The sequence below is a fragment of the Lynx rufus genome, unplaced genomic scaffold, assembly GCF_022079265.1.
Source record: "Lynx rufus isolate CCGP_SWC_20201006 ecotype Redwood Valley unplaced genomic scaffold, mLynRuf1.p SCAF_10, whole genome shotgun sequence".
Classification (NCBI taxonomy): Eukaryota; Metazoa; Chordata; class Mammalia; order Carnivora; family Felidae; genus Lynx; species Lynx rufus.
Genome location: NW_025814824.1, coordinates 84,057,375 through 84,082,705, shown reverse-complemented (window position 1 = coordinate 84,082,705; position 25,331 = coordinate 84,057,375). Strand labels below are relative to the sequence as shown.

Sequence of the window (25,331 nt, the reverse complement as noted above, 5' to 3'; positions counted from 1 at the left end):
CTGCATACCTATGAATGTATTAAAAACCATTGACTTGTACACTTAAGTAGGTAAATTGTATCGTATGTGAATCATACTTCAATAGAGCTATTATGTTACTCTATATAAAAATATTGATACATAGACATATAATCAAGTATTACTGCTAAAAAAACAGTTTTATTTCTCTTTTGATGAAAAGTTTATTTTTTTCTTACTTTTGCTTCCAACTTATTACACACAAAACCTGCAATTTAGGAAAACAAAATTGTCGTGGTGTATAGATCATAAGTGTCTTTTAATGGTTATTTTTCCCCCGTTTAACACAAATCAGCATGATTTGTTGATCTGTGTGCCTACAGCCTTCTCTCGGAGTATGCCGAGATGTTGGTTTTGGGTGGCTCCAAATGTTTTTCATGTTGCCTGTTTTTAGTGTGCTATAGACACAGACTTTTGGCTGCTGCCAGAGTCATCTTTGTATGTGATTAATTAAGAAGAAAAATCTGTGTGGTCTATACTTCTTCATACACCGAATAGGAGTAACGTCTTGTTGGTTGGTGATTGAGATTCTTTTTTTTTTTTTTTCTTTTTAAATCTCAGGATTTTCATTTTCCAACGTTTATTTATTTTTTTGGGACAGAGACAGACAGAGCATGAACGGGGGAGGGGCAGAGAGAGAGGGAGACACAGAATCGGAAACAGGCTCCAGGCTCTGAGCCATCAGCCCAGAGCCCGACGCGGGGCTCGAACTCACGGACCGCGAGATCGTGACCTGGCTGAAGTCGGACGCTTAACCGACTGCGCCACCCAGGCGCCCCAGTGATTGAGATTCTTGCCTGAACTTCTTGTTCCCTCTTGAGTTTTTGTGTTGTGAATAAATGGCTACTTCAATTGAACTAGACTGTATTTGACTGCTGCCTCTGTGGGTTTCCCCACTGGAGACAGTTTTCATGAATTGTTAGCCTTAGGCTGCTTCAGATGATGTTTTCTCACATTATTCTCCAGGGTACCTGTTTTTGATGCTGTCTTTCGTTTTGTATATTTTTGTGTTTCTTGCCCCATTAGCTTCATAAATAGTCCTTGCATGGGTCTGGTTGATAGTCATTGTTTTTAGATGCCTGCCTGCCTGCCCTTCCTTTCAGCGCAGTGCTGTTAGGCTAGGTCTCCATCAACAAAGTACCGGACTTTGCATATTTGTGCATGTTAGATTAACACCTCTCCTTTCCCACATTTGGTAGGCAAAATGATATCTTTTGTTTTTAAATTTTTTTCTAACGTTTTAATTTTTTTTTATTTGAGAGACAGAGACAGTGCGAGCAGGGGAGGGCCAGAGAGAGGGGGAGACACAGAATCCGAAGCAGGCTCCAGGCTCCGAGCTGTCAGCACAGAGCCCGATGCGGGGCTCAAACCCACAAACCACGAGATCGTGACCTGAGCCGAAGTCTGACTCTTAACCGACTGAGCCACCCAGGCGCCCCCAAAATGATATCTTTATAGTCTCATGCACAGTACCTCACAAATGGCATTCTGGCTGTGTATACACCACTGCTGCCCCATGCCGTAACTCCTTTGGCTTCCTTTTCTTTTCTTAACAGTTCTTTTAAAAATTTTTTGAAAAGTTTATTTATTTATTTTGAGAGAGCACAAGCAGGGGAAGGGAAAAGAGAGAGGGAGAGAGAGAAAATCCCAAGCAGGCTCCATGCTGCCAGCCTGGAGCCCAGTTCGGGGCTCAAACTCATGGACCACAAGATCATGACCTGAGGTGAGATCAAGAGTCAGACGCTTTGGGGCGCCTGGGTGGCGCAGTCGGTTAAGCGTCCGACTTCAGCCAGGTCACGATCTCGCGGTCCGTGAGTTCGAGCCCCGCGTCGGGCTCTGGGCTGATGGCTCAGAGCCTGGAGCCTGTTTCCGATTCTGTGTCTCCCTCTCTCTCTGCCCCTCCCCCGTTCATGCTCTGTCTCTCTCTGTCCCAAAAATAAATAAACGTTGAAAAAAAATTAAAAAAAAAAAAGAGACGCTTTACCAACTGAGTCGCTCAGGTGCCCCTGGCTTCCTTTTCTTTTTCTTTTCTTTTCTTTTCTTTTAATTTTTTTATTTTAACGTTTATTTATTTTTGAGACAAGAGAGAGACAGAATATGAACAGGGGAGGGTCAGAGAGAGAGGGAGACACAGAATCGGAAACAGGCTCCAGGCTCTGAGCTGTCAGTACAGAGCCCGACGTGGACTGAGAGATCATGACCTGAGCCGGAGTCGAATGCTTAACCGACTGAGCCACCCAGGCGCCCCTGGCTTCCTTTTCTGAAACTCTCTTTGTCCTCAGGTCATTCAGTTTCTCTCAACATGGAGCAATGAGCAGTTTGGTACCTATGCATTTCTCTTACAGTTGTTCTCATAGCATGTAACTTAACTTCCATGTGGAAATAAGTCCGAAACATTGTTTTCAGAAAATAACTTGTATATAATTCATGATAGTTTTATGCCATCTTTGATACATTGGAGGTGCTTCCCATTCTGGTAAGGACCAGCGTTGTTCTTATTACAGGAATACCACCTGCACCAAGCAGTAGCTTCTCGTTCCTTTTACAATGAGTATGTTCAAACCATCATCATCACCCCTTACATACACACACACGTTCAAAATTTTTTTGGACTTGGTATTATTCAATTTATGCTCTATTTTGAGTACACTTATGACAGTTTTACAACAAATAATTTTAAAGTACATTATAATTTACAGATCAGTTTTATATCCATTAGTTCATTGCAGTGTCCAACAGCCTTATGGGATAGCCATTATTATTACTATTTTTTAAATTTACATCCACGTTCATTAGCATATAGTGCAGTGATTTCAGGAGTAGAATCCAGTGATTCATCCCCTACATATAACACCCAGTGCTCGTCCCAACAAGTGTCTTCCTTAATGCCTCTTCCTCATTTAGCCCCTCCCCCCACCCACAACCCCTCCAGCAACCCTCAATTTGTTCTCTATATTTAAGAGTCTCTTATGTTTTGTCCCCCTCCCTGATTTTATATTATTTTTGCTTCCCTTCCCTTATGTCATCTGTTTTGTATCTTAAATTCCACATATCAGTGAAGTCATATGATATTTGTCTTTCTCTGGCTAATTTCACTTAGCATAATACATTTTAGGTCCATGCACGTTGTTGCAGATGGCAAGATTTGATTCTTTTTGATTACTGAATAATACTCCATTGTGTGTGTGTGTGTGTGTGTGTGTGTGTGTATTTTTTAATTTTTTAATGTTTATTTTTGAGACAGAGAAAGAGCATGAGGGGGGAGGGGTAGAGAGAGAGGGAGACACAGAATCTGAAGCAGGCTCCAGGCTCTGAGGTGTCAGCACAGAGGCTCAACATGGGGGCTCAAACCCACGAGCCGTGAGATCATGACCTGAGCCGAAGTCAGATGCCCAACCAACTGAGCCACCCAGGCTCCCGTCTCCATTGTATATTTATACCATATCTTCTTTATCCATTCATCTGTTGATGGACATTTGTGCTCTTTCCAATACTTTGGCTATTGTCGATAGCACTGCTGTAAACATTGGGGTGGTGACATGCCCCTTCGAAACAGCACAGCTGAATACCTTGGATAAATACAATTGCTGGGTCGTAGGTTAGTTCTTTTTTTAATTTTTTGAGAAACCTCCATACTGTTTTCCAGAGTGGCCGCACCAGTTTGCATTCCCACTAGCAGTGCAAAAGGGTTCTTCTTTCTCCGCATCCTCGCCAACAGCTTTCGTTGCCTGAGTTAATTTTAGCCATTCTGACTGGCGTGAGGTGGTATCTCATTGTGGTTTTGATTGGTATTTCCCTGATGATGAGTGATGTTGAGCATTTTTTCATGTGTCTGTTAGCCATCTGGATGTCTTCTTTGGAGAAGTGACTATTCATGTCTTTTGTCCATTTCTTCACTGGATTATTTGTTTTTTGGATGTTGAGTTTGATAAGTTCTTTATAGATTTTGGATACTAACCCTTTATCTGATATGTCGTTTGCAAGTATCTTCTTGCATTATGTAGGTTGCCTTTTAGTTTTGCTGATTGTTTCCTTCACTGTACAGAAGCTTTTTATCTTGATGAGGTCCCAGTAATTCATTTTTGCTTTTGTTTCCCTTGCCTCTGGAGACATGTTGAATAAGAAGTTGCTGCGGTGAGGTAGCCATTAGTTGTATCCCATTTTTATAGCTGAGAAAACATAATTTTGATACTCTCTTATGTTAATGCTTAATTATACAGCCATTCCATCTCTTTATATATGTTTTTTTTTAAAATCTGAGTGTATAAGAAGATGATCTCTTTCCTACCTTGTGATTTCTATAAATATACTCTCTTTTATCAGAATCAATTTCTATATTTTAGTTTCAGTTTCTACATACTTTCATTCATTCCTTGACCTGCTTCCCTTTTAGGTCTTAGCACAGGGTAATTCTCTATTTTTTTTAAACCTCAGTAAACTGCAGAGTGATAACTATGGTGGTATTATATATTATATACTGTTTTCAGACTTCTTTCACACCTAAATAACCTTGTTCTATCTTCACAACAGTTATTTGAGATACAGAGCAAGTGCAAATTGCTTACTTTTGTGAATTAAAACCTTGCGACTCACAGTGTTCGCTCAAGTTTTTGTTTGTTTGTTTACAGTCACATAACTAGGAAGTGTTAGGAACAGGAATACTCCGGCTTCTGGCCTAACATCGGGCACTTTCCGCTGCTGTTAGGACCCTGCGTTGTGCTCCCTTGCGTGATGTAATGCACACTTAACCAGGTTTCTTTCATACTTTCATATTGCCAACCACTTATTCAGAATTCAACCCAGAGTAGCAGTTTCTCTTGTTTTGTCAGAAGACTTCCTATAAAAAGAAGTTGTCAACAAGACAGGCCAATAATTTGCCAGATGCTCTGTATTTAGCAGAGCAAGTCTTTGAAGTTGTCCCTACTTACTGCTCTTCTGCTGTGTGTCTATTTTGTAATCTCTGTCAGGACTGTTGTATATAGATCGGTTTCCTGGGGCCTCAGTAACAAATTGCCACTAAGTGGGTGGTTTAAAACAACAGAAATTTGTGCTCTCACACTTCAGGAGGCCAGAAATCCAAAATCAAAGTGTTGGCAGAACTGGTCCTTTTTAGAAGTTCAGAGGGAGACTGTTCCATTTCTCTTCCCTGGCTTCTAGTGGTTGCCAGCGATCATTGCTGTTCCTTGGCTTTGCAGCTGCATAATTCGAGTCTCTGTCTCCTTCTTCATATGGCTGTCTTCCCTCTGTGTCTGTGTCTGCATATGGCGTTCTGCTCACTGTGAATGCCTGTCTCCTCAGCTTATAAGGACACGGTCGCATTGGATTAATACCCTGTTCCAGTACGACCTCATGTTAATTTACACCTTAATTACATCTGCAAACGCACTACAGTTGACCCTTGAACAACACAGGTTTGAACTGTGCTGGCCTTCTTACACGTGGGTTTTTTTCAATAATCACATACACTGACAATATCAATAAGTACAGTATAGTACTGTAAATGTATATTCTATTCCTAATGGTTTTCTTAATGGCATTTTTTTCTAGCTTACTTTATTGTAAGAATATGGTATATGATACATGTAATATACAAAATGTATGTTAATCAACTATTGATGTTATAAGGCTTCTAGGCAACAGTAGGCTATTAGTTAAGTTTGGGGGAGTGGGTCAAAATTATACATGGATTTTCAACTGCACAGGGGTCAACTTGTTTTTTCATTTTTCTAATGGTGTCTTTTATTGAATACAATTCTTGGTTTTCAGAATGGTCTAATTTTTCCTTAGTGAAGAATGCTTTTTGGTGAGCTATTTAAATAATCTTTTTTTTTTTAACCTCACTGTCATGAAGATAACCTCCCGTATTATTATTTATTCAATTTTACCTTTTACATTTATATCCACAGTCTGCCTAGAATTGATTTTCATTTGTAATTGTGTGAATTTTTGTGTGAATCAAGATTCATGTTTTTTCTTTCAATTTAGATATCTAGTTGACCCAATACTGGCTCTTTTTCTTAATTTTTTGGACAAAACTTATTTTTTCTCATTGCTTTACAAAATGCCGCTTTTGTCATAAATCAAATGTCCGTGTGCATGTGTGTTATCTCTCAACTCTACTCCGTTTTGCTCTTCTGGTACCAGTACCACAGTCTTCAGTCCTGCTTTTCAAAAGCCTTGGTATCCAGTGGAATCAGTCCTTCCATTTGTTCTTCATCAAGATTATTTTAGCTGCTCTTGACTCTTTGCATTTCTGTATAGATTATAAGATCAACTTGTCCATTTGTCCAAACAAATCTACTGATATTTTCATTGGTATTTGCACTGATCTGCAGACCAATCTAGGGAGAACTGATGTCCTTATACTTTTGAGGCTTCTAGTATAAAAGATGGCATATTCTGAATTTTCTGTAAGTCATTTTAAAAAAAAAATTTTTTTTTTAAGTTTTTTTTGAGAGACAGAGAGAGACAGAGACAGAGACAGAGTGTGAGTGGGGAGGGGCAGAGAGAGAGGGAGACACAAAATACGAAGCAGGCTCCAGACTCTGAGCTGTCACCAGACAGCCCGACGTGTGGCTTGAACTCATGTACTGTGAGATCGTTACCTGAGCAGAAGTCAGACACTTAACTGAGTCACCTGGTCGCCCCCTGTAACTCATCTTTAATTTAGCTCTCAAGCTGTCAGATTTTTATAGTTTTCTATGATGAAGTCTTACGCATCTGCATTTATTTATTCTTAGTTATTTGATATTACCTGATGCAATTGTAAATGATATATCTTTTTTTTTTTAATTTTTTTTTCAACGTTTATTTATTTTTGGGACAGAGAGAGACAGAGCATGAACGGGGGAGGGGCAGAGAGAGAGGGAGACACAGAATCGGAAACAGGCTCCAAGCTCTGAGCCATCAGCCCAGAGCCTGACGCGGGGCTCGAACTCACGGACCGCGAGATCGTGACCTGGCTGAAGTCGGACGCTTAACCGACTGCACCACCCAGGCGCCCCTGATATATCTTTTTAAAGTTTCATGTAATAATTATTTGTTCTTTGGGATATAGAAATACTATTGGCCTTTTTATATTCACCTTATATCCAGCAACTGTGCTAAAACTCAGTGGTTAATTCTGATAACTTATCTGCAGGTCCTTTTGAAATTTCTATGGAAAGGTTCATATCATCTACAAATAATGACAGCTTTATATTTATTTGATAAAAATATAATTGAGTCATGTGTGATTTTAAATTTTCTAGCCACATTAAAAAGGTGAAATTAATTTTAATAGTATATTTTATTCAACTAAAATACCAAAATATGATTTCAACATGTAACAAGGTACAAATTATTAATGAGATTTTTACATGCTTTTTCATACTTAATCTTCTAAATTTGGTGTATTTTACATTTATGACACATCTCAATTTAGAGTAGCCATGTTTCAAGTACTTAGTAGCCACGTTTGGCTAATGACTACAGCATAGGTTTAGAGAATGAGGCAAACTTTTTTTTAAGCAAATGTTATATATATAGCTTTTTTATGTATAACTTTTAATGGAGTCACTGATGGGGCTTCTACTGTCTTGATTATATATAAGTGCCAAGGAGAGATTGAATTTTCAAGGAAGGTTATACTGAAAAGGTGTCATTTGAATGTCTTGAACTATGAATATAAATTTGCCAGGTGAACAAAATGGGCAAAGAGAATAACATAAAATTGTGATGTTATATTAGAGTAGAATTCGTTCAGAGCCTTGCACATACTTTGCTGTGGGCGGAGAAGAGGTCACACTGCGAGAGTGGTGGCTGACTGGCTAGCAGTTCTTCCCCAGTTCCCTGTGTTATGAGTAATTTATTAGTAATGGTAGTTCACATGTTCCAAATAGATAAAGTAAGATAAATTTTCAAAAGTGTAATTGCTGGGCCTAATAAAATACGTATATACCCCAGCACATACGGTGAATCTCGGGGTCTGAACGAATTTTTCTGCCCCTAGAAAATATGCTGGTTTCAGTGCATAGTCAACTGCAATAATTAGTGTACTGTATCTGTAATGGGTTAACTGTTGTATTAAGTTTGTATTTTGGGTTTTTTGGTTTTGTTTTTATTTAAATTCTAGTTAGTTAAGATACAGTTCAATATCGGTTTCAGGAGTAGAATTCCGTGAATCATCACTTACGTACAACACCCAGTGCTCATCATAACAAGTGCCCTCCTTAATGCCCATCACCCATCTAGGCCACCCCCCACCTCCCTCCCTCCATCAACCCTCATTTTGTTCTCTATCATTAAGAGCCTCTTCTGGTTTCTTTCCCTCTTTTTTTCCCTCCTTCCCCTATGTTCATCTGTTTTGTTTCTTAAATTCCACATATGAATGAAATCACATGGTATTTGTCTTTCTCTGACTGACATATTTTGCTTAGCATAATACACTCTAGCTCCATCCGTGTTGTTGCAAATGGCAAGATTTCATTCTTTTTGATGGCTGAGTAATATTCCATTATTATGTATGTACACACACACACACACACACATCACATCTTCTTTATCCATTCATCCGTCAGTGGACAGTTAGGTCCTATCCATAGTTTAACTATTGATAAGGTTGCTATAAACATTGGGGTGCATGTACCCCTTTGAATCTGTATTTCTGTATCCTTTGGGTAAATATCTAATAATGCAATTGCTGGATTGTAGGATAGTTCTATTTTTAACTTTCTGAGGAACCTCCATACTGTTCTCCGGAGTGGCTCTACGGGTTTATATTTTGTTGATTACTGGTAAAGTTTAACATTTTTTCTTATTAACAGTGATACATTACTACCTTCTAGTTCTCAGATTCCATTCAGGGTTTTCTAGTTGTCCCAATTATATCCTTTGCAGCAGAAAGATCCAGTTCAGGATCAGGCTTTGCACCTCAGTCTTCCTTTTCTTTGGAGGAAAAGGCATTTTCTTGACATATTTTACCTTGGCATTTTTGAAGATTACAGGTAGATTATGTTGTAGAAAGCCTCCCAATTTGGTTTTGTTTGTTTCCTCATGACTAGATTCAAGATCCAGCATCTAATTGAATTGGCAGGAACATTACTTCTCATTGTATCTTACCAAGTGGTATAGGACTTTGATTAGTCCAATTATTAATATTCACTTTGATCATTTGATCAAGGTAGAGTCTGTCAGGTATCACTTCTGTATTTTGGAATTTATGTGTGTTTTATGGAGAAGTACTCTGAAACTCTCCCACACTTTCCATTTATTCAGTCATTTATTTATATCAGCATTGCTTCATGGTTTCTTACTTTATTCAATAGGTTATAATCCATTATTGTCATTATTTGTTTTGATGCTGAAATTATCCCCGGTTTGGCCAGTAGGAGGTTTTTCAAGCTGGATCCTCCTCCTTCTTTTCTTAAATGCTTTATTTTATTTATTTTTATTTTTATTTTTTATTTTTATTTTTTAAGTAAACTCTACCCTCACCATGGGGCTTGAACTCAAGACCCCAAGATCAAAAGTAGAATTCTGTACTGACTGAGCCAGCCAGGTGCCCCTTATTTTTTTATTTTATTAATTTATTTTTCCAGTTTTATTGAGGAGCATTGATATATAACATTGTACTAGTTTAAGGTGTATGTATATATTGTGACATGATTACCACAGTTAAGTTTAGTTAACATCTATCACCTCACGTATTTTTTTCTTATTATAAGAACTTTTAAGATTTACTCTTAGCATCTTTCAGATACACAGTTCATTCTTGTTAACTATAGTCACCATGCTGTATATGTATCTCCAGAACTGAAAGTTTGTACCCTTTGACCACCTTCACTCATTTCCTCTACCCTACCCACACCTCCAGCAACCACCAATCTATTCTCTTTCTATGAGTTTGGTTTTTTTTTTTTTTTTTTTTAGATTCTACATATAAGTGAGATTATACAGTATTTGTCTTTCTCTATCTGACTTATCTCACTTACCATAATGCACTCAAGGCCCATCCATGTTGTTTTATATGTATGTTATATATAGGTTCCCTTGGAGATACATGTATATATGTACCTGGTTCCCTTTATCGGAGAATGGTATTACAAGCCGAGATGTAGAGACTAGGTATGTTCATACCAAGTGGAGGTGGTCACTGCTCCAAGGCCCTCTCAGTACATAGATTTACAGAGCTAGGGAGTATGTATGTGTATATGCTTATGTATACACACAGAGACATACATACCCTATACACATTTATGTCTATATTCTTTTTTTTAATGTTTATTTATTTTTGAGAGAGTGTGAGCAGGGGAGGGGCGGAGAGAGAGAGGAGGGAGGATCTGAAGCTGGCTTTGTGCCAACAGCAGCGAGCCTGACATGGAGTTTGAACCCATGAACTGTGAGATCATGACCTGAGCTGAAGCTGGACTCTCAAATGACTGAGCCACCCAGATGCTCCTATGTCTATATTCTAAAAGATCCATTAGTTCACCCAGACCTTCCACAGGGTTTATTCTAACCTTTCTCTTTTCATATTTGTATCTCTCTTCTCTTATAAAGAGAATTCTGGGTCCCATTGTCCTTGGTTGATTTTCTTATTTAAAAAAAAAATTGTTTTTAATAAAAAAAAAATTAAAAAAAAAATTTTTTTTTTAATCTTTATTTTGAGAGAGAGACAGAGTGTGAGCAGGGGAGGAGTGAGGGGAGGGAGACACAGAATCAGAAGCAGACTCCAGGCCCTGAGCTGTCAGCAGAGCCCGACGCGGGGCTCAAACCCACGAACCATGAGATCGTGACCTGAGCCGAAGTCAGACGCTCAACCGACTGAGCCATCCAGGTGCCCCCTTTTAATTTTTTTTAATGTTTATTTATTATTAATGAGAGACAGAGAGAGAGACAGAGCATGAGCAGGGGAGGGACAGAGAGAGAGGGAGATGCAGAATTGGAAGCAGGCTCCAGGCTCTGAGCTGTCAGCACAGAGCCCGACATGGGGCTTGAACCCACAAACCGTAAGATCATGACCTGAGCTGAAGTCGGATGCTTAACTGACTGAGCCACCCAGGCACCCCAGTTGATTTTCTTATTTGATGAATCCTCCCATATATGAAAAATCTCTTCTTGTGGCCTCTGAACCGTTCCATGTGGAAATACTCAGGGTCACCTCACTCAGGGTTCAACCTCCCGTGCAGACCGGCCCTTTGTGTGCATGTGGATAGTCTCTTCACAGTTTGTGCCCTGTGCATGGACACCTACTATGCTCTGCCCCACCTAATGGCTGTCAGACTGGATTGCTCAGGAAGGGGCGAGGGCTTCCTGGGAATTCTTGTTTCACCTGAATGTTTCTAGCTGTGGGGTTATTTCTTTATCTTTATCTTTTTTTTTTTTTTTTTTTTGAGCCCTTTTGGTTTGAGGCCTCGTACTTTCCCTGAGTCTGAGAAGGTTAATGGAAGTTTCTTCCTGAAAATATTTGTCATCATCTCTGCATATTTTTTCTCTTCTATATATACTGTCATGTGGATGTTGATTTCCTTCATTTCTCTATTCTATATCTCTTGATTTTTCTTTTATGTATTTTACCTTTTCCTAATGTCAGGCAAAGCCTGATATTTTAGCTTATTAATTTGTTCAATGCTCTCCTTTCTGCTCTTTAATACATTTATCCATTCAGTTTATTTCAGTGATTATATTTTTCATGCCCAGTATTCTTATTTGCTTCATTATGACATTTGTTTTTTAATGTTTATTTATTTATCTTGAGAGAGAGAAAAAGAGCACGCCCACATGTGCATGTGGGCAAGGAAGGGGCAGAGAGAATCCCAAGCAGGTTCCGCACTGTCAGTGCAGGGCCCTACATGGCTGGCGCTTGATCTCATGAACTGTGAGGTCATGACCTGAGCCAAGAGATCAGGAGTCTGACACTTAATCAGCTGGGCAACCCAGGCACCCCCTTCCTGCTTTATTTCTAATATCCTTCCTTATTAAGTTTGAAAGTTTATTTATTTTTAAGATTATATATATATATATATATATATTTTTTAATGTTTATTTTTGAGAGAAAGAGGGTGCACATGCGAGTGAGCAGGGGAGGGGGAGAGAGAGAGGGAGACACAGAATCCGAAGCAGGCTCCACACTGTCAGTGCAGAGCTTGACACGGGGTTCGATCCCACAAACTGTGAGATTGTGACCTGAGCTGAAATCAGATGCTTAAGCACATGAGCCACCCGGGTGCCCTGATTTTAAGTAATCTCTACACCCAGCAGGGGCTCGAACTTGCAACCCCAAGATCAAGAGTCGCGTGCTTTACCGACTGAGCTAGCCAGGTGCCCCAGTTTGTTTATTTTTAAACATTTATTTTCTGTCTTTTCTCCTGTGTCCTGGGGGTATTAGTCACCTTGGTTCACGATGTATCTGAGGTGTGGTGAAGAAAGCTACAGTCAGCTTTGATGCCTAGTTTGTGCCTCTCCTGGGTTTAGAGAATGGAGGTGGTAGGGGTCCAGGGAGAGGACTTACCCACCGTCATCATACAGTGTGAAACCCCTTCTAAGGCTCAGCACTTTTTAAGGTCTGTTTCCATCTGTTAGAAACTTCTAGCCCACAAAGTACAGAAAGCAGTGGTGGGAAAAGGGAGCCATGCACATACAGGGACCACCCACTGCCGTCCGTGCATATCCCCACCAGCTGGCCCCATGGCACCCAATTGTTACTCTGCAGCCCCTTGATGGTTTCAGGCTTGCCGACAGTCTTTCTGCCCTGTAACTGCAACTGCCTATTCAGTAAAATGTTGGAGAGAAAAATATTTACCGAAATAACTGCACCACACCCTAACTCTCATCTCTGGTGTCTGGCTCTGGTCTGCTCTGCTTGCATTTTCACCCTACATTAGGACCAGATTTCCCTATGTTGTTCCAGGGATTTCTGTCTGTATGTAAACACAAATTAATTTTTTTGTTGAGTATAGGTTCATACTTCACATGCTGTCCAGCAGCTTGCTGTTTTTACATTTTATTTTTTAAAAGAGTTTTTTTTTTTTAAATGTTTATTTACTTTTGAGACAGAGCAAGATGGTGCAGGGGAGGGGCAGAGAGAGAGAGGGACAGAGTATCTGAAGCAGGCTCTGTGCTGACAGCAGAGAGCCCGATGTAGGGCTTGAGCTCACAAACCAGGAGATCATGACCTGGGCCAAAGTCAGATGCTTAACCAACTGAGCCACCCAGGTGCCCAGCAACTTGCTGTTTTTAAAATGGCTGATTAGGGGCCCCTGGGTGGCTCAGTCAGTTGAGCGTCCTCTTTCTTGATTTTGTCTCAGGTCATGATCTCAGGGTTGTGGGATTACAGAGCCTGCTTCAGATTCTTTCTTTCTCTCTCTGCCCCTCTCCCCCACTTCCGTGCTCTCTATCTCAAAATAAAAAATAAAAAAATTAAAATGGCTGATTAACATGATTGATTACATATGAAGGTAGTTTGGTTTCAATCAAAGATAGCTTTAATATATGTGTATGTATAGTTTTTATATCCCTTTTACACTGAGGTGTCTTCATATAATTACCTTATCTTAAATGTAAGTTAGTGATAGGGTAGAGTGTAGTTGTCAGTGTTCTGTGAAGCACTTGATAATTGTCCTCTTTGATTCTTTAGGTTGTTACCAGTTTTTAAATACTGTATGATGATACTGAAATAAATATCTTTATGGATAAAGTGTTTTACATTTACAGATCATTTTCAAGGATGGATTTACAGAATGGAACAAATAGAGGAGTAGGTCAAAAGGCATTCAAATAGTATTTCCAATATGATGTACCAACTTGCATTCCTACTGACAATATGAGAGTGTTTTCCCACACCATCGTGCACTTAGGTTATTTTGATGATTTGACTGTGATCAGAAGAATTCTGTATCTTGAAAAAAATGCTATCAAATAATATAATTAAGGTATGTTCCTCATTTTATTCTTATCTACCGGATAAATGGACATATGTTTTCTTACAGGACTGAATTTGCTCTTAAAGAAATCATGTCCTCTGGAGGTGCTGAAGATGATATCCCACAGGGAGAGAGGAAAACAGTTACAGATTTTTGTTACCTTCTGGATAAATCTAAGCAACTGTTCAACGGACTAAGGTTAGTGGACTCATGATGCCTTAAACTTTTCTCTAGTTCTGTGTTTTTTTCCCTATGGCTGGTGTGTGGTAAGTTTCTGAAAGTTATGGATAGAATGTTTTATAAATACCTGTATTAGAGGTCAGGTGATCATGCTGTTTTGACCCTCTTCATTTTCAGATGAGAAGACAATAGGAAAGAGGAATACTGTTTCCTCCAAGTCGAGGCGAGCAGTTTTGTTAGATGGTTTTGTATACAGTATTCCACATCATACCCTATTTATTTATTTATTTTTAATGTTTGTTTTTATTTTTGAGAGACAGAGAGAGACAGAGCACTAGTGGGGAAGGAGCAGAGAGAGAGGGAGACCCAGAACCTGAAGCGGGCTCCAGGCTCTGAGCTGTCAGCACAGAGCCCGACGCGGGGCTAGAACTCACGAACTGTGAGATCATGACCTGAGCCGAAGTCAGCGCCCAACCGACTGAGCCACCCAGGTGCCCCCACATCATACCCTATTTACATCTGATTTTACACATTGGAGTATTGAAGTTAATGTATCTTTTAAGAAAACATTTACAATTATAAAGATAATTATAAGATTATCAAATATTCATTTGATAATATTCCATGACCACTGTATCTAAAGTTATACTTTCAGTCACTTTATCCCTATATTCATTTAATTTTTTAATAAAACTGATGACTGTCTTGAGCAATCTTATTAATTTTCCTATAATGTCTTCCTACATAAAACTAGTATTCCCAAGAATAGGACCCTGTTTGTCACGGTTTCTCTGTACATAATGGCCAGGGTCTGGCCCATTGCAGATGCTTCATAAACATTTATTAAATGAAGGATTCCAAAGGCAGGTTTCTTAACTTCTGTACTCTGCTGCTTTCTATTTTGTGCCAGAGAAGAATCTTTGAGATCAGCTTCTGGTAATAATCAGATTAATTGCAACTTTTTAAAGAATTATTTTCTGGGGTCTGGGTGGCTCAGTTGGTTAAGTGTCCGACTTTGGCTCAGGTCATGATCTTGCGGTTCGTGAGTTCAAGCCCTGCCTTAGGCTCTGTGCTGACAACTCAGATCCTGGAACCTGCTTCGGATTCTGTGTCTCCCTCTCTCTCTGCCCCTCCCATGCTCATGCTGTCTCTCTCTGTCTCTCAATAATAAATAAACGTTAATAAATAAATAAATAAATAAATAAATAAATAAATAAAAAAGAATTATTTTCTGAGGCACCTGGGTGGCTCAGTTTATTGACCATCTGACTCTTGGTTTCTGCTCAGGTCATGATCTCATGGTTTGTGAGATCAGTTTCTATGTTCGGCTCTGCGCTGATAAGCATGGAGGCTGCTTGAGATTCTCTCTCTCTCCCCCCCTCTCTCTGCCCCTCCCTCTGATCTCTCTCTCTATCCCTCAAAATAAATAAATAAAATTTTAAAAAGAAAACATTTTTTCAACTGATTATTGCATTTCTTGCATATTTTTTCTTGTCCCTTGTCCTCCCTCCTTTTTATACTTGTAATGCCTAGAGTGAACATCCAACTCAGGTCCTCTGTAATGACCTACTCTTGATTTTCATCTCTCTTCTCTTTTACATCATTTCGTTTTCAGAAAATGTCTCTGAAATTTGTCCACCATATGCCAGACATACTCTTTTTTTGTATTCATTTACTCTTTATGGGATGTATGTCATCTTGTCATTTCATATCAGCATTTTTTGCTATACTGCTTAATAAAAAGCCCTAGATACTACGTTTTGACCCAAAGTTTACTAGCTTCTCTATATATTCGTATTTGAATATAAGAATGAGTATAGTATGAGTATGTCTTTCACTGAGTATGTTTGAGAAGCATATTGAATTTAGTGGCATCTCCCTTCTTAAAAAGGAATTATTTTCCTAATCTGATTCTGGATCATAAATGAATCCTTAAAGCTCAAGTAATCTCTTGCTAGAGACTCTCCATCTGGCTAAAATCACTCTGTAACTACAACAAGAGTAACAGTAACACATTTCCACACAGCATTCTACAGTTTGTAAATCGCTTTAAAGTACGTCTTCATCTTTAAGCCACACGATGACAGTATATAGTACAAAACATGTAACTAGAGTTGATTGTTTTATCTTACCCTCTTTTTAAATGTGCAAATTTTAAATTTAAATTTGTTGTGCAGATCAATTTAACAGCTCAAATGTGTCTCATTTTGATCTTTTTTTAAAGTGCCATTTTAATGATCACACTGATTTTGTTTTTATTTTTGAATTTTTGATTTTATTTAGTTTTAAAGTAATTGCAGAGTAAAATTGTGTCTGTGGGGATGGTAGGAAAACCTAATACATGGAGAGGTTACACGAGATCTAATCTTTAGGACTGTTTATTGTTACAGAAATTTATTATAATATGCTTGTGATACCTATTTCAGTTTAGTTCTTGAGCTCTTGAAACTGTATCGGGTCCAAGAATTAATCCTTCTGGGCACCTGGGTGGCTCCAACTTCAGCTCAGGTCATGATCTCATGGTTCAGGAGTTCGAGCCCCACTTTGGGCTCTGTGCTGACAGCTCAGAGCCTGGATCCTGCTTCAGATTCTGTGTCTCGCTCTCTCTCTGCCCCTCCCCTGCTTGTGCTCTGTCTCTCTCTCTCAAAAATAAACATTTAAAAAGAAATAAAGAATTAATCCTTTTGACTTTGTTTTCTGAAATATTCAGTACATAATTTCACCAGTTTGAAATTTCCCTTCTTCATTTGTTAAGTCAATAATTTTGTCAGTATACATGTGTAACTTGCAGATACCATAAATTGCTACCCAGAAAGCACTATTTTTTTTTTCTTAACTTACATTATATCACTCTGGCACTGTGGCCACAGCTTGCTTGCTTGCTTGCTTGCTTTCTTTCTTTCTTTTTTTCTTTCTTTCTTTCTTTTATGTTTATTTATTTATTTAGAGAGAGAACGCCCACACACGTGCAAGCGGGGAAAGGGCAGAGAGGGAGAGAGAGAATCTCAAGCAGAGCCCAGTGCAGAGCTTGATCCCATGAACTGCAAGATAATGACCTGAGCCGAAATCAAGAGTTGGACACAACCTACTGAGCTGCCCAAACATCCCTGAAAGCAGTATTTTCTATATTAATATATTGATTGCCTCCCAGATGTGGAGTAGTACTTCCCCAAAGTGCTATTTTTAAAATTTGAGAATCGTGGGGTGCCTGGGTGGCTCAGTCGGTTGAGCGTCCAACATCAGCTCAGGTCATGATCTTGCAGTTCATGGGTTAAAGCCCCACATCAGGCTCCCTGCTGTCAGCCTGTCAGTGTAGAGCCTGCTTCTGATCCTCTGCCCCCCTCTCTCTGCACCTCCCCTGCTTGCACTCTCCCAAAAAGAAATCAAATAAGTCATTTAAATTAATATTTAAAAAATAAAATAAAATAAAATTTGAAAATAATAATAATAAATTTTGGCCTAGAGGAATGGATAAGCAAATTCATCAGGGATTTATTTTCAGTGTTTTGTGTACAGGGCCCTCTTTAAAAAATTTTTTTTTAATTTTTTTTTAAATATTTATTTATTTTGAGAGAGAGAGAGAACACAGAATCAGGGGAGGGATAGAGACAGAGAGAGAGGGAGAGAGAGAGAGAATGAATCATAAGCAGGCTCTACAGTGTCAGCACAGAGCCTGATGCAGGGCTCAATCCCATGAACTGTGAGATCATGACCTGAGCCAAAATCAAGAGTTGAACACTTAACCGACTGAGCTACCCAGGTGCGCCCAGGGCCCTCTTTATTTTAAACAGCCTTAATTATTTCTCTAATGAATATGGTGAATATATATATTCTCTGAATGCTTTTGGGTTGCTGTTTGAGAGAGATGTAGCTAATGGCAGTGCAAGTGTGAAGTTTCCTGAGAGATTAGTACTTTGATTCTCTTCCTTTTTTTCACTTTTTAAGCACATCTGTTTTACACACATACACACACACAAACAGAATGATATAGAATTATTAAAAAGATTTGGTGGATAAATAAATGAAAAAGAGTGAATTACAAAAACAGTATGTTCTTCATGATCTTGATTTATCAAAAATTCTATATTAAATTGATGTTCTGTATACCCTAGTAGCTCTTAGCGGGGACTGTTTGCTTTTACCGCCCAGTTTGGTCCCTAACCAAAGACCAAATATATTTGGGGGTTGATTTTCTCAAAATGTCTGGTACATATGGGGGTGTGTATTTTCTCTGCTTGTTTATCTAAATGAAAATGCTTTGTTCAGTATTAGGCCTTGGTTGGAAAGGCCTCTATTTATCAGTTCTGTAGGTTGTGTTTGAGTTCCCCATGGTGGTGGTTGTGGGGTGTGTGCCATTCTTCTCCACCCTGCTCTCCCATTCCCTCTCCAAAGTAGCTCTTTGAGTTATGCGAATTAAAAACTTCTCTGCTTTTCAAGGGGTGATACAGTTTTAGTGCATTTCTTTTGAAATAGAGAGGATTTCTTTGGGAAAAATGAAAAGAAAATTTTTTTGGTTGTTTTCCCTCTTTATATCTATGTTGGTCTGAATAGAAAACAGGATCATAGTGCTTATAGAGAAGAAGAAATACATTGATGGTGGTCTGGACCAGTTTTGGGACTTGGGGAAATGGGAAAGTGGGGACCCAGCTAGAGGAGCATAGCCTTAAACATGGGGCCCTTCCTTCCCGACATTCCTCTCACTGTTAGTGTTTATCAATTTTGACTAGCTTTCCTTCATGCTTTCTCTATTTTTCTTGAGTTCACAAACTAATTATTAAACTTACAATGCAGTGTAATAGACTTGCAGAAAAGTACAAAGATTATGAATGTATTTTTTACAAATGGAGCATATCCATGTGGCTTGTACTTGGATAAAGAAATAGAACATATGGGGTGCCTGGGTGGCTCAGATGGTTGAGTGTCTGACTCTTGATTTTGGCTCAGGTCATGATCTCAAGGTCATGGGATCAAGTCCTGCACGGGGCTCTGTGCTGACAGTGCAAAGCCTGCTTGAGATTCTCTCTCTCCCTCTCTCTGCCCCTCCCCTACTTGCTCGCCCTCTCTTTTTCTCTCAAAATAGATAAGTAAACATAAGAAAAAAAAAAAACCAACAGAACATTTAGCACCTCAGCAACCCCCTGTGTTCCCTCTCACTTGGACTTTTAAACTCCTTATGAGCAAAAAAGTGCATTTCAGTTCATGAAAGGCTTCAGAGTTTCTATATAATGTCTTACTTAGATGTAATAAATTCCCTTTTTGCCCTTGAAGGTGTGTCTTTCCACCTTATATTATGTTGTTCATCTAAGTTCTCAGAACCTTTTAATTTTCCTAGGCATGAATATTTTTTATAACGTTTATTTTATTTTTGAGAGAAAGCGTGAGTGGGGGAGGGGCAGAGAGAGAGAGAGAGAGAGAGAGGAGGACAGATGATCCGAAGCGGGCTCTGCTTTGACAGCAGCAAGCCCTGTGGGAGGCTCGAACTCACGACCCACGAGATCATGACCTGAGCCGAAGTCAGATGCTTAGCTGACTGAGCCACCCAGGTGCCCCTAGATGTGAATATCTTAACGAAGTGTTTTTCTTGCCTGAAAATATCTCCTTATATTATGTGCATAATAAATAAGCTGTTTCCACTCACTGTGTAAGAAAACATAGACCAAGAGAGTGAGAAATAGATAAAATGAATGGTGTTTTTCCTTTAATAGCTCTTGCATGTAGTTACAGTAGTAATGAAGTGAGAATAATGTTAGAAATATCTTTGAATACTGTCAGAAAATGATCAAAAGTCCCAGTGCTTGCAGGGTTCCAGTTACCATGGTGACTAAGACTGCCGGAGCAGAATGGAATACTTGCTGGGATTATATAAGACAGCATCTTGAGACATGTATTTGAGATACACAGCTGTCCCTGCCAGTGATATCCATGACTGTTGGTGCTTTGAGACAGCAGAGGCCTCCAAATCACTGATTATTTGACTCTGGAAGAGCAAATACACATAGCCAAAATAAGCACTGGAGGCCACAAATATACATTGACAGAGAAGTGTGCCAAAGTGAAGTATAATGGTCTTAAATAAAAATAACTGCAGAAATTGTTTTGATTAAATAGGCTTCTAATATTTCAAATTAAAGAAGAAATCCCCCACAATACTTCCTTGAAGAGCCTATTTTTAGGATGCCCCGGTTCCTAAGTAGGAAAGGGTAACTGGGAGATGAACGGTCTGTTCCCTTGTCCCTTTCCTCCCCTCCTGCAACCCTTCCTTCCTCTTTCTTCCTTCTTTTTCTGCCCCTCCCTCTTCCTTCTCTTCTTTCCTCAAAAAATTCTTACCTTCCTTGAGGCAAGCTCTGCACACCGGTAATAGTAGGGTATCTGTGGGGCACCTGGGTGGCTCAGTCAGTTGAGCATCCAACTTTGGCTCAGGTCATGATCTCACGGTTCGTGAGTTCGAGCCCCACTTTGGGCTCTGTGCTGACAGCTCGGACCCTGGAGCCTGCTTCAGATTCTGTGTCTCCCTCTCTCTCTGCCCCTCCCCCACCCATCCTCTGTCTCTCTCTGTCTTTCAAAAATAAATAAAAACATTTTTAAAAAGTTTAAAAACATAGTAGAGTATATGTTATTTCAAAGATGATGCTTAAAGTAGCTGTACAAGCTTGTAATAAATATTTTGGTTTTCTGTGGCTTATTGCTCAAAAGAATTGCACATGCATTTGAGGTAGACTGCCACCAGAGTGCAGTGGATATCTTGGTCACATGATGTAGAGAAGTGTGGACTAATAAAAATTTAATACGAACCACAAATGTGATTTTAATTGTCTAGTAGCCAGATCTTAAAAAATGTAAAAAGGCAAAAATGAAATTAATGTTAATAATTTGTTTGATCTAATATATCTAAAATACTTTATTTCAACATGTCATCAATATAGAAAAATTATTGAGATCTTTTGCATTCTTTTTTTTCATACTTAGTCCTTGAAGTACACTGAATATTTTATTAACTTTTTTAATGCTTATTTTTTTTATTTTTGAGAGAGAGAGAGAGAAAAAACATGAGTGGGGAAGGAGCAGAGAGAAGGGAGGAGAGAACAGAGGACCCGAAGCAGGCTCCATGCTGACAGCAGACAGCCTCATGAGGGGCCTAAACTCATGAATCACAAGATCATGATCTGAGCTGAAGGCAGATGCTCAACCAACTGAGCCACTAAGGTGCCCCCTGAATATTTTATATAAACTTAACATACATTTGAGTTCAGATGAGCCACTTTTCAGGTACTCAGTTCCCATGTATGGCTATTGACTCAGGCACAATTCCTCCCACTTTTAGCTTCTGTTCACAAAATGATCCACTGTGCTTTCTGGAGAATATATACTGGCTGTTTTGGGGTTCTCTTCTTCACAGGTCCATCAGATGTCCCTGTTTGTTTCTTCTGTCTCTTCCTGTACAGATGCCAATAGCCTGCAGGTCTTTTGGCTGTTGGTGATTTGTCCCTACCCACCTGTATTTGGGGATTTGAAGGATACTGTATTACTTACTCTGTTAGTTTGCTAGGACTATCATAACAACATATCACAGATTGGGTTGCTTAAACAACAGAAATTTATTATCTCACCGTTCTGGAGGCTAAAAGTCCCAGATGAAGGTACTAGCAAGGTTGGCTCTTTCTGAGGCCTCACTCCTTGGCTTGGAGATGGCTGTTTTCTCACTGTGTACTTAAATCTAGTCATCCCTCCATACGTGCGCATCCCTGGTGTCTCTGTGTGTGTCCTTATCTCCTCCTTATAGGACACAAGTCAGATTATATTAGTGCCCACCCAAAAGGCCTTGTTTCAATTTAATTACTATATTTGTTTAAAGGTCCCATGTCCAAATGCACATTCCGAGGTACTGGGGGTTAGGACTTCAACATATGAATTTTGAAGTGACATAACACTTACTTTTGCTGAAGATGTTGTTTGGGGTTTTGGTTTTGTTATCTAATGTTTCTGTCTGTTTTTGGAATGTACCTGAGTAGCTGAAACTATGCTGCTGTCCTTTCCCCAGAATCCAGAAAATCAGCTATTTAAATGATATACCAAAATTTTAAACACTAAAATAGATGACTATATTTCTAATGAGTTCTTTTTGACTATCAAAGTTCAGTATAACCTGACCTAAAAAGTTACCGTTTTCTAAGATCTTAATTGTCAGGCCTGGCTAGGAACAAAAATACACATCTTCACCTTTTTTTTTTTTTTTAGTTTTTATTTATTTTGGAGAGACAGATCATGAGCAGGAGAGGGGCGGAGAGAGAGGAAGACAGATAATCCGAAGCAGGCTCCAGGCTCCAAGCTGTCAGCACAGAGTCTGACTCAGGGCTTGAGCTCATGAACCGTGAGATCGTGACCTGAGCCGAAGTCTCAGCTTAACCGGCTGAGCCACCCAGGTGCCCCGACACATCTTCACCTTTATAATTGCTAGTGGGTTAGACCAGGGATTGGTAAGGGGGAAGGTATTTGTGTTTACTTTTTTTGTTTTGTTTTGTTTTTGTCTTTTTGTGTGTGATCTTCTAAGATCTTCCAGGAGTAGTGTAAAGAGAAAAAGGAAAGATTTTAAGAATAATAGATTTCACTAAATCCTCAAAACAACCTCATTAGCACCTATTTTCTTGGCTCATAAATGAGAAAAACAAAACTTTGGCAGATAAGCAATAGCTTATGTTAACACAATGGGTTTTAATTTGGGAAGTGCTACCTCAGAGAAGTTTTTCCTTAGTGTAGGAGTAAGGATCCCAAAACTTACAGGGAAGCTCTGATAGCCTCTTCTCTGGAGGTGACACAGGAGAATACTCTAATGATGTAGGAATGACGCAGTTCCTGGCTTCTTGCACTCATCTTCTTGGTTCTCTGAGAAATCCACATCTGTAGAACTCCTTTGGGTAACATCATACCTACAAAATAGTCACAGACCTTTGGAGGGACAAGGCAGCAACACCTTAGAGGACTTCAAAACTTGACAACCTTTTTTTTCTATGCGCAAGGGACCAGTGGAAAATAAATGTATTTCTAAGTGTAAGATTTTGTATACTTCCCCTGGAGCTGGTTCACAGGAGGAGAAGACAGCATTCCGTAGCTTTATTTGGCTTGGCATTTCTAAATTCAAACTAAGGGTGATTATTCAAAGTTATTCAAATTCATAAACCATCCTTAGGAATGGAACAATGTACTAAGTGCTTTCTGTGTGCCCACACCATTCTAGGTACAGGGCTAGCGATGGGAGCGGGATGCAGAGATAAAGGGAATGTCCACCTTCTACCTAATCAAGCACTCTTGTGCATTTTTTCTCAATCTCTCATTCAAAAAAAGCTTTTCTCCCTCTTCAGTAAACAAAAGAGTTGGGATGCCTGGGTGGTTCAGTCAATTAAGCTCTCGGTTAGTGAGACTGAGCCCCACGTCGAGTTCTGTGCTGACAGTGCAGAGCCTGCTTGGATTCTCTGTCTCTCTCTCTGTCTCTCTCTCTCTCTGCCCCTCTCCCACATGTGCTCATGTGTGTGCACTCTTTCTCACTCTCAAAAATAAATAAAATTTTAAAAAGTTGATATAGTGGTATCATTAAGATATCCTCCCCAAAGGAAACACTCAGCCTTAACAGTCTAGACCTGTGGATACCCCCAACACCTTCCAACTCACAGATCGATTCTTAAACCTAAATTTGGAAACCAGGTATGCCAGTTGGTTAAAAAAAAACAAACATACCGGTGTTAAAACAAGGAATTGCTGATTGGCCTTGCAAGTCCTGAACACAATTTTGTCTGGCGTATAAATGAACACAGAGGCATGGATTAGAACAAAGATGTCACTGTATGTAATACAGTCTTCTCTGTGTAAACAAGAATGTGTGATGGGACACTGTGCTCCTTGACTGAAAACCTTGTTCAGAGGAGTTGAGTTATGCCTTTGACTAGAGCTTTGGTCATAGCTTTGTTGGAGGTCAATTGCATCCCATGACCTGGGGAGCAGAATGAGCTCACAGAGAAGAAATTACTAATGTAGAATCAAAATCTAAATTGTTTTCCCTTATGGTGCAAAGAAGAGAACATTAGTTTAGGGGTTAGAAGGTTTGAATTTGAATTGTAGTTCAACAATTTACTGGTCATGAGTTCCCAGACAACTCGCTTAAGGTCCTTGATCCTTATTGTGTGTGTGTGTGTGTGTGTGTGTATGTGTGTGTAAATGTGTTTACATACACACATATATGCCCTAGAGAAGCCAAGCATTTAACTATGGGACTAAGGAAAGAGAAGCCAGTAGAAGAGAACAGGAAGGACAGAAAGGAGAGAATTACAAGATGGTGGACATGGTGCACAGCAGCACGCCACAGGGAGGACGGACGTGAGGATGGAAGGGTGGCTATCGGGCTGGGATGTCAGGTGTGGGTGGGTGTCAGCCATCTTAGCTAATTTCGCTTAGTTAGGATGGTTGATTTATAGAAACCCAGAAGAAGTTTCCTAAGTTTTGACATCTCAGCGTTACATTGGAAACATCTCTGAGATAAGAACCAGGTTTAATCATTTGCACGACACTTTTTGCTACTGTAGTCTCTGAACTTTCGTTGGTAGAGTTGAGGATTTAAAAAAAAGGAGCAAGATAAGTGTCATACTTTCAATTTCTACTAACGCTTTGGAAGAAGAATATGAACAGTCAATTTATAACATAGGTGCCTTTGCAAAAAGTGAAATATCAGGTCATTTAGCTTACAGGATAATTCACAGAGCCCCATTTAATTTAATTCTATGGACCATTAATTTCCCATCTCTGACATCAGTATTAATAACCAAATGATGTATTCAGAGTTTAAAACCATAGTCAAGCTCTGAATAGCAGAGGAATTTGTCTAAACCTCTTTATAAAATACCTTAGTTAGTTTTAGACTCTAATCAAATTATAGTGGTATGTATATTAGCTTCTGTGATAGGTCTTATTAGAGAAGGGGTGGTCACAGGACTTAGCCTTTAGGAAGTTAAACAAAAATTTAACTCTGTGTTGAAAAAGAAATTCCTGTCTGTATAGCTGCGTTTTAATTTTTTTATTACTATTTTTTTACTTTTTATTTTTTTATATTTGTTTACTTAATTTTGAGAGAGAGAGAATGTGCAGGGGAGGGGCAGAGAGAGAGAGAGGGAGACAGGATTTAAGCAGGCTCTGCACTGACAGCAGAGAGCCTGATGTACGACTTGAACTCACAAACCAGGAGATCAT

General features: G+C 39.3%; 1 protein-coding gene across 1 annotated transcript in view; it reads left to right on the top strand.

Moving 5' to 3' along the window:
* Positions 1-25,331, top strand: part of SCAI (suppressor of cancer cell invasion) — a 151,341-nt gene that overhangs the window by 61,521 nt on the left and 64,489 nt on the right. Inside the window, exon 3 of the mRNA XM_047069410.1 lies at positions 13,986-14,117. Coding sequence (XP_046925366.1) covers positions 13,986-14,117 — 132 coding nt within the window. The remainder of the gene's footprint in view (positions 1-13,985; positions 14,118-25,331) is intronic.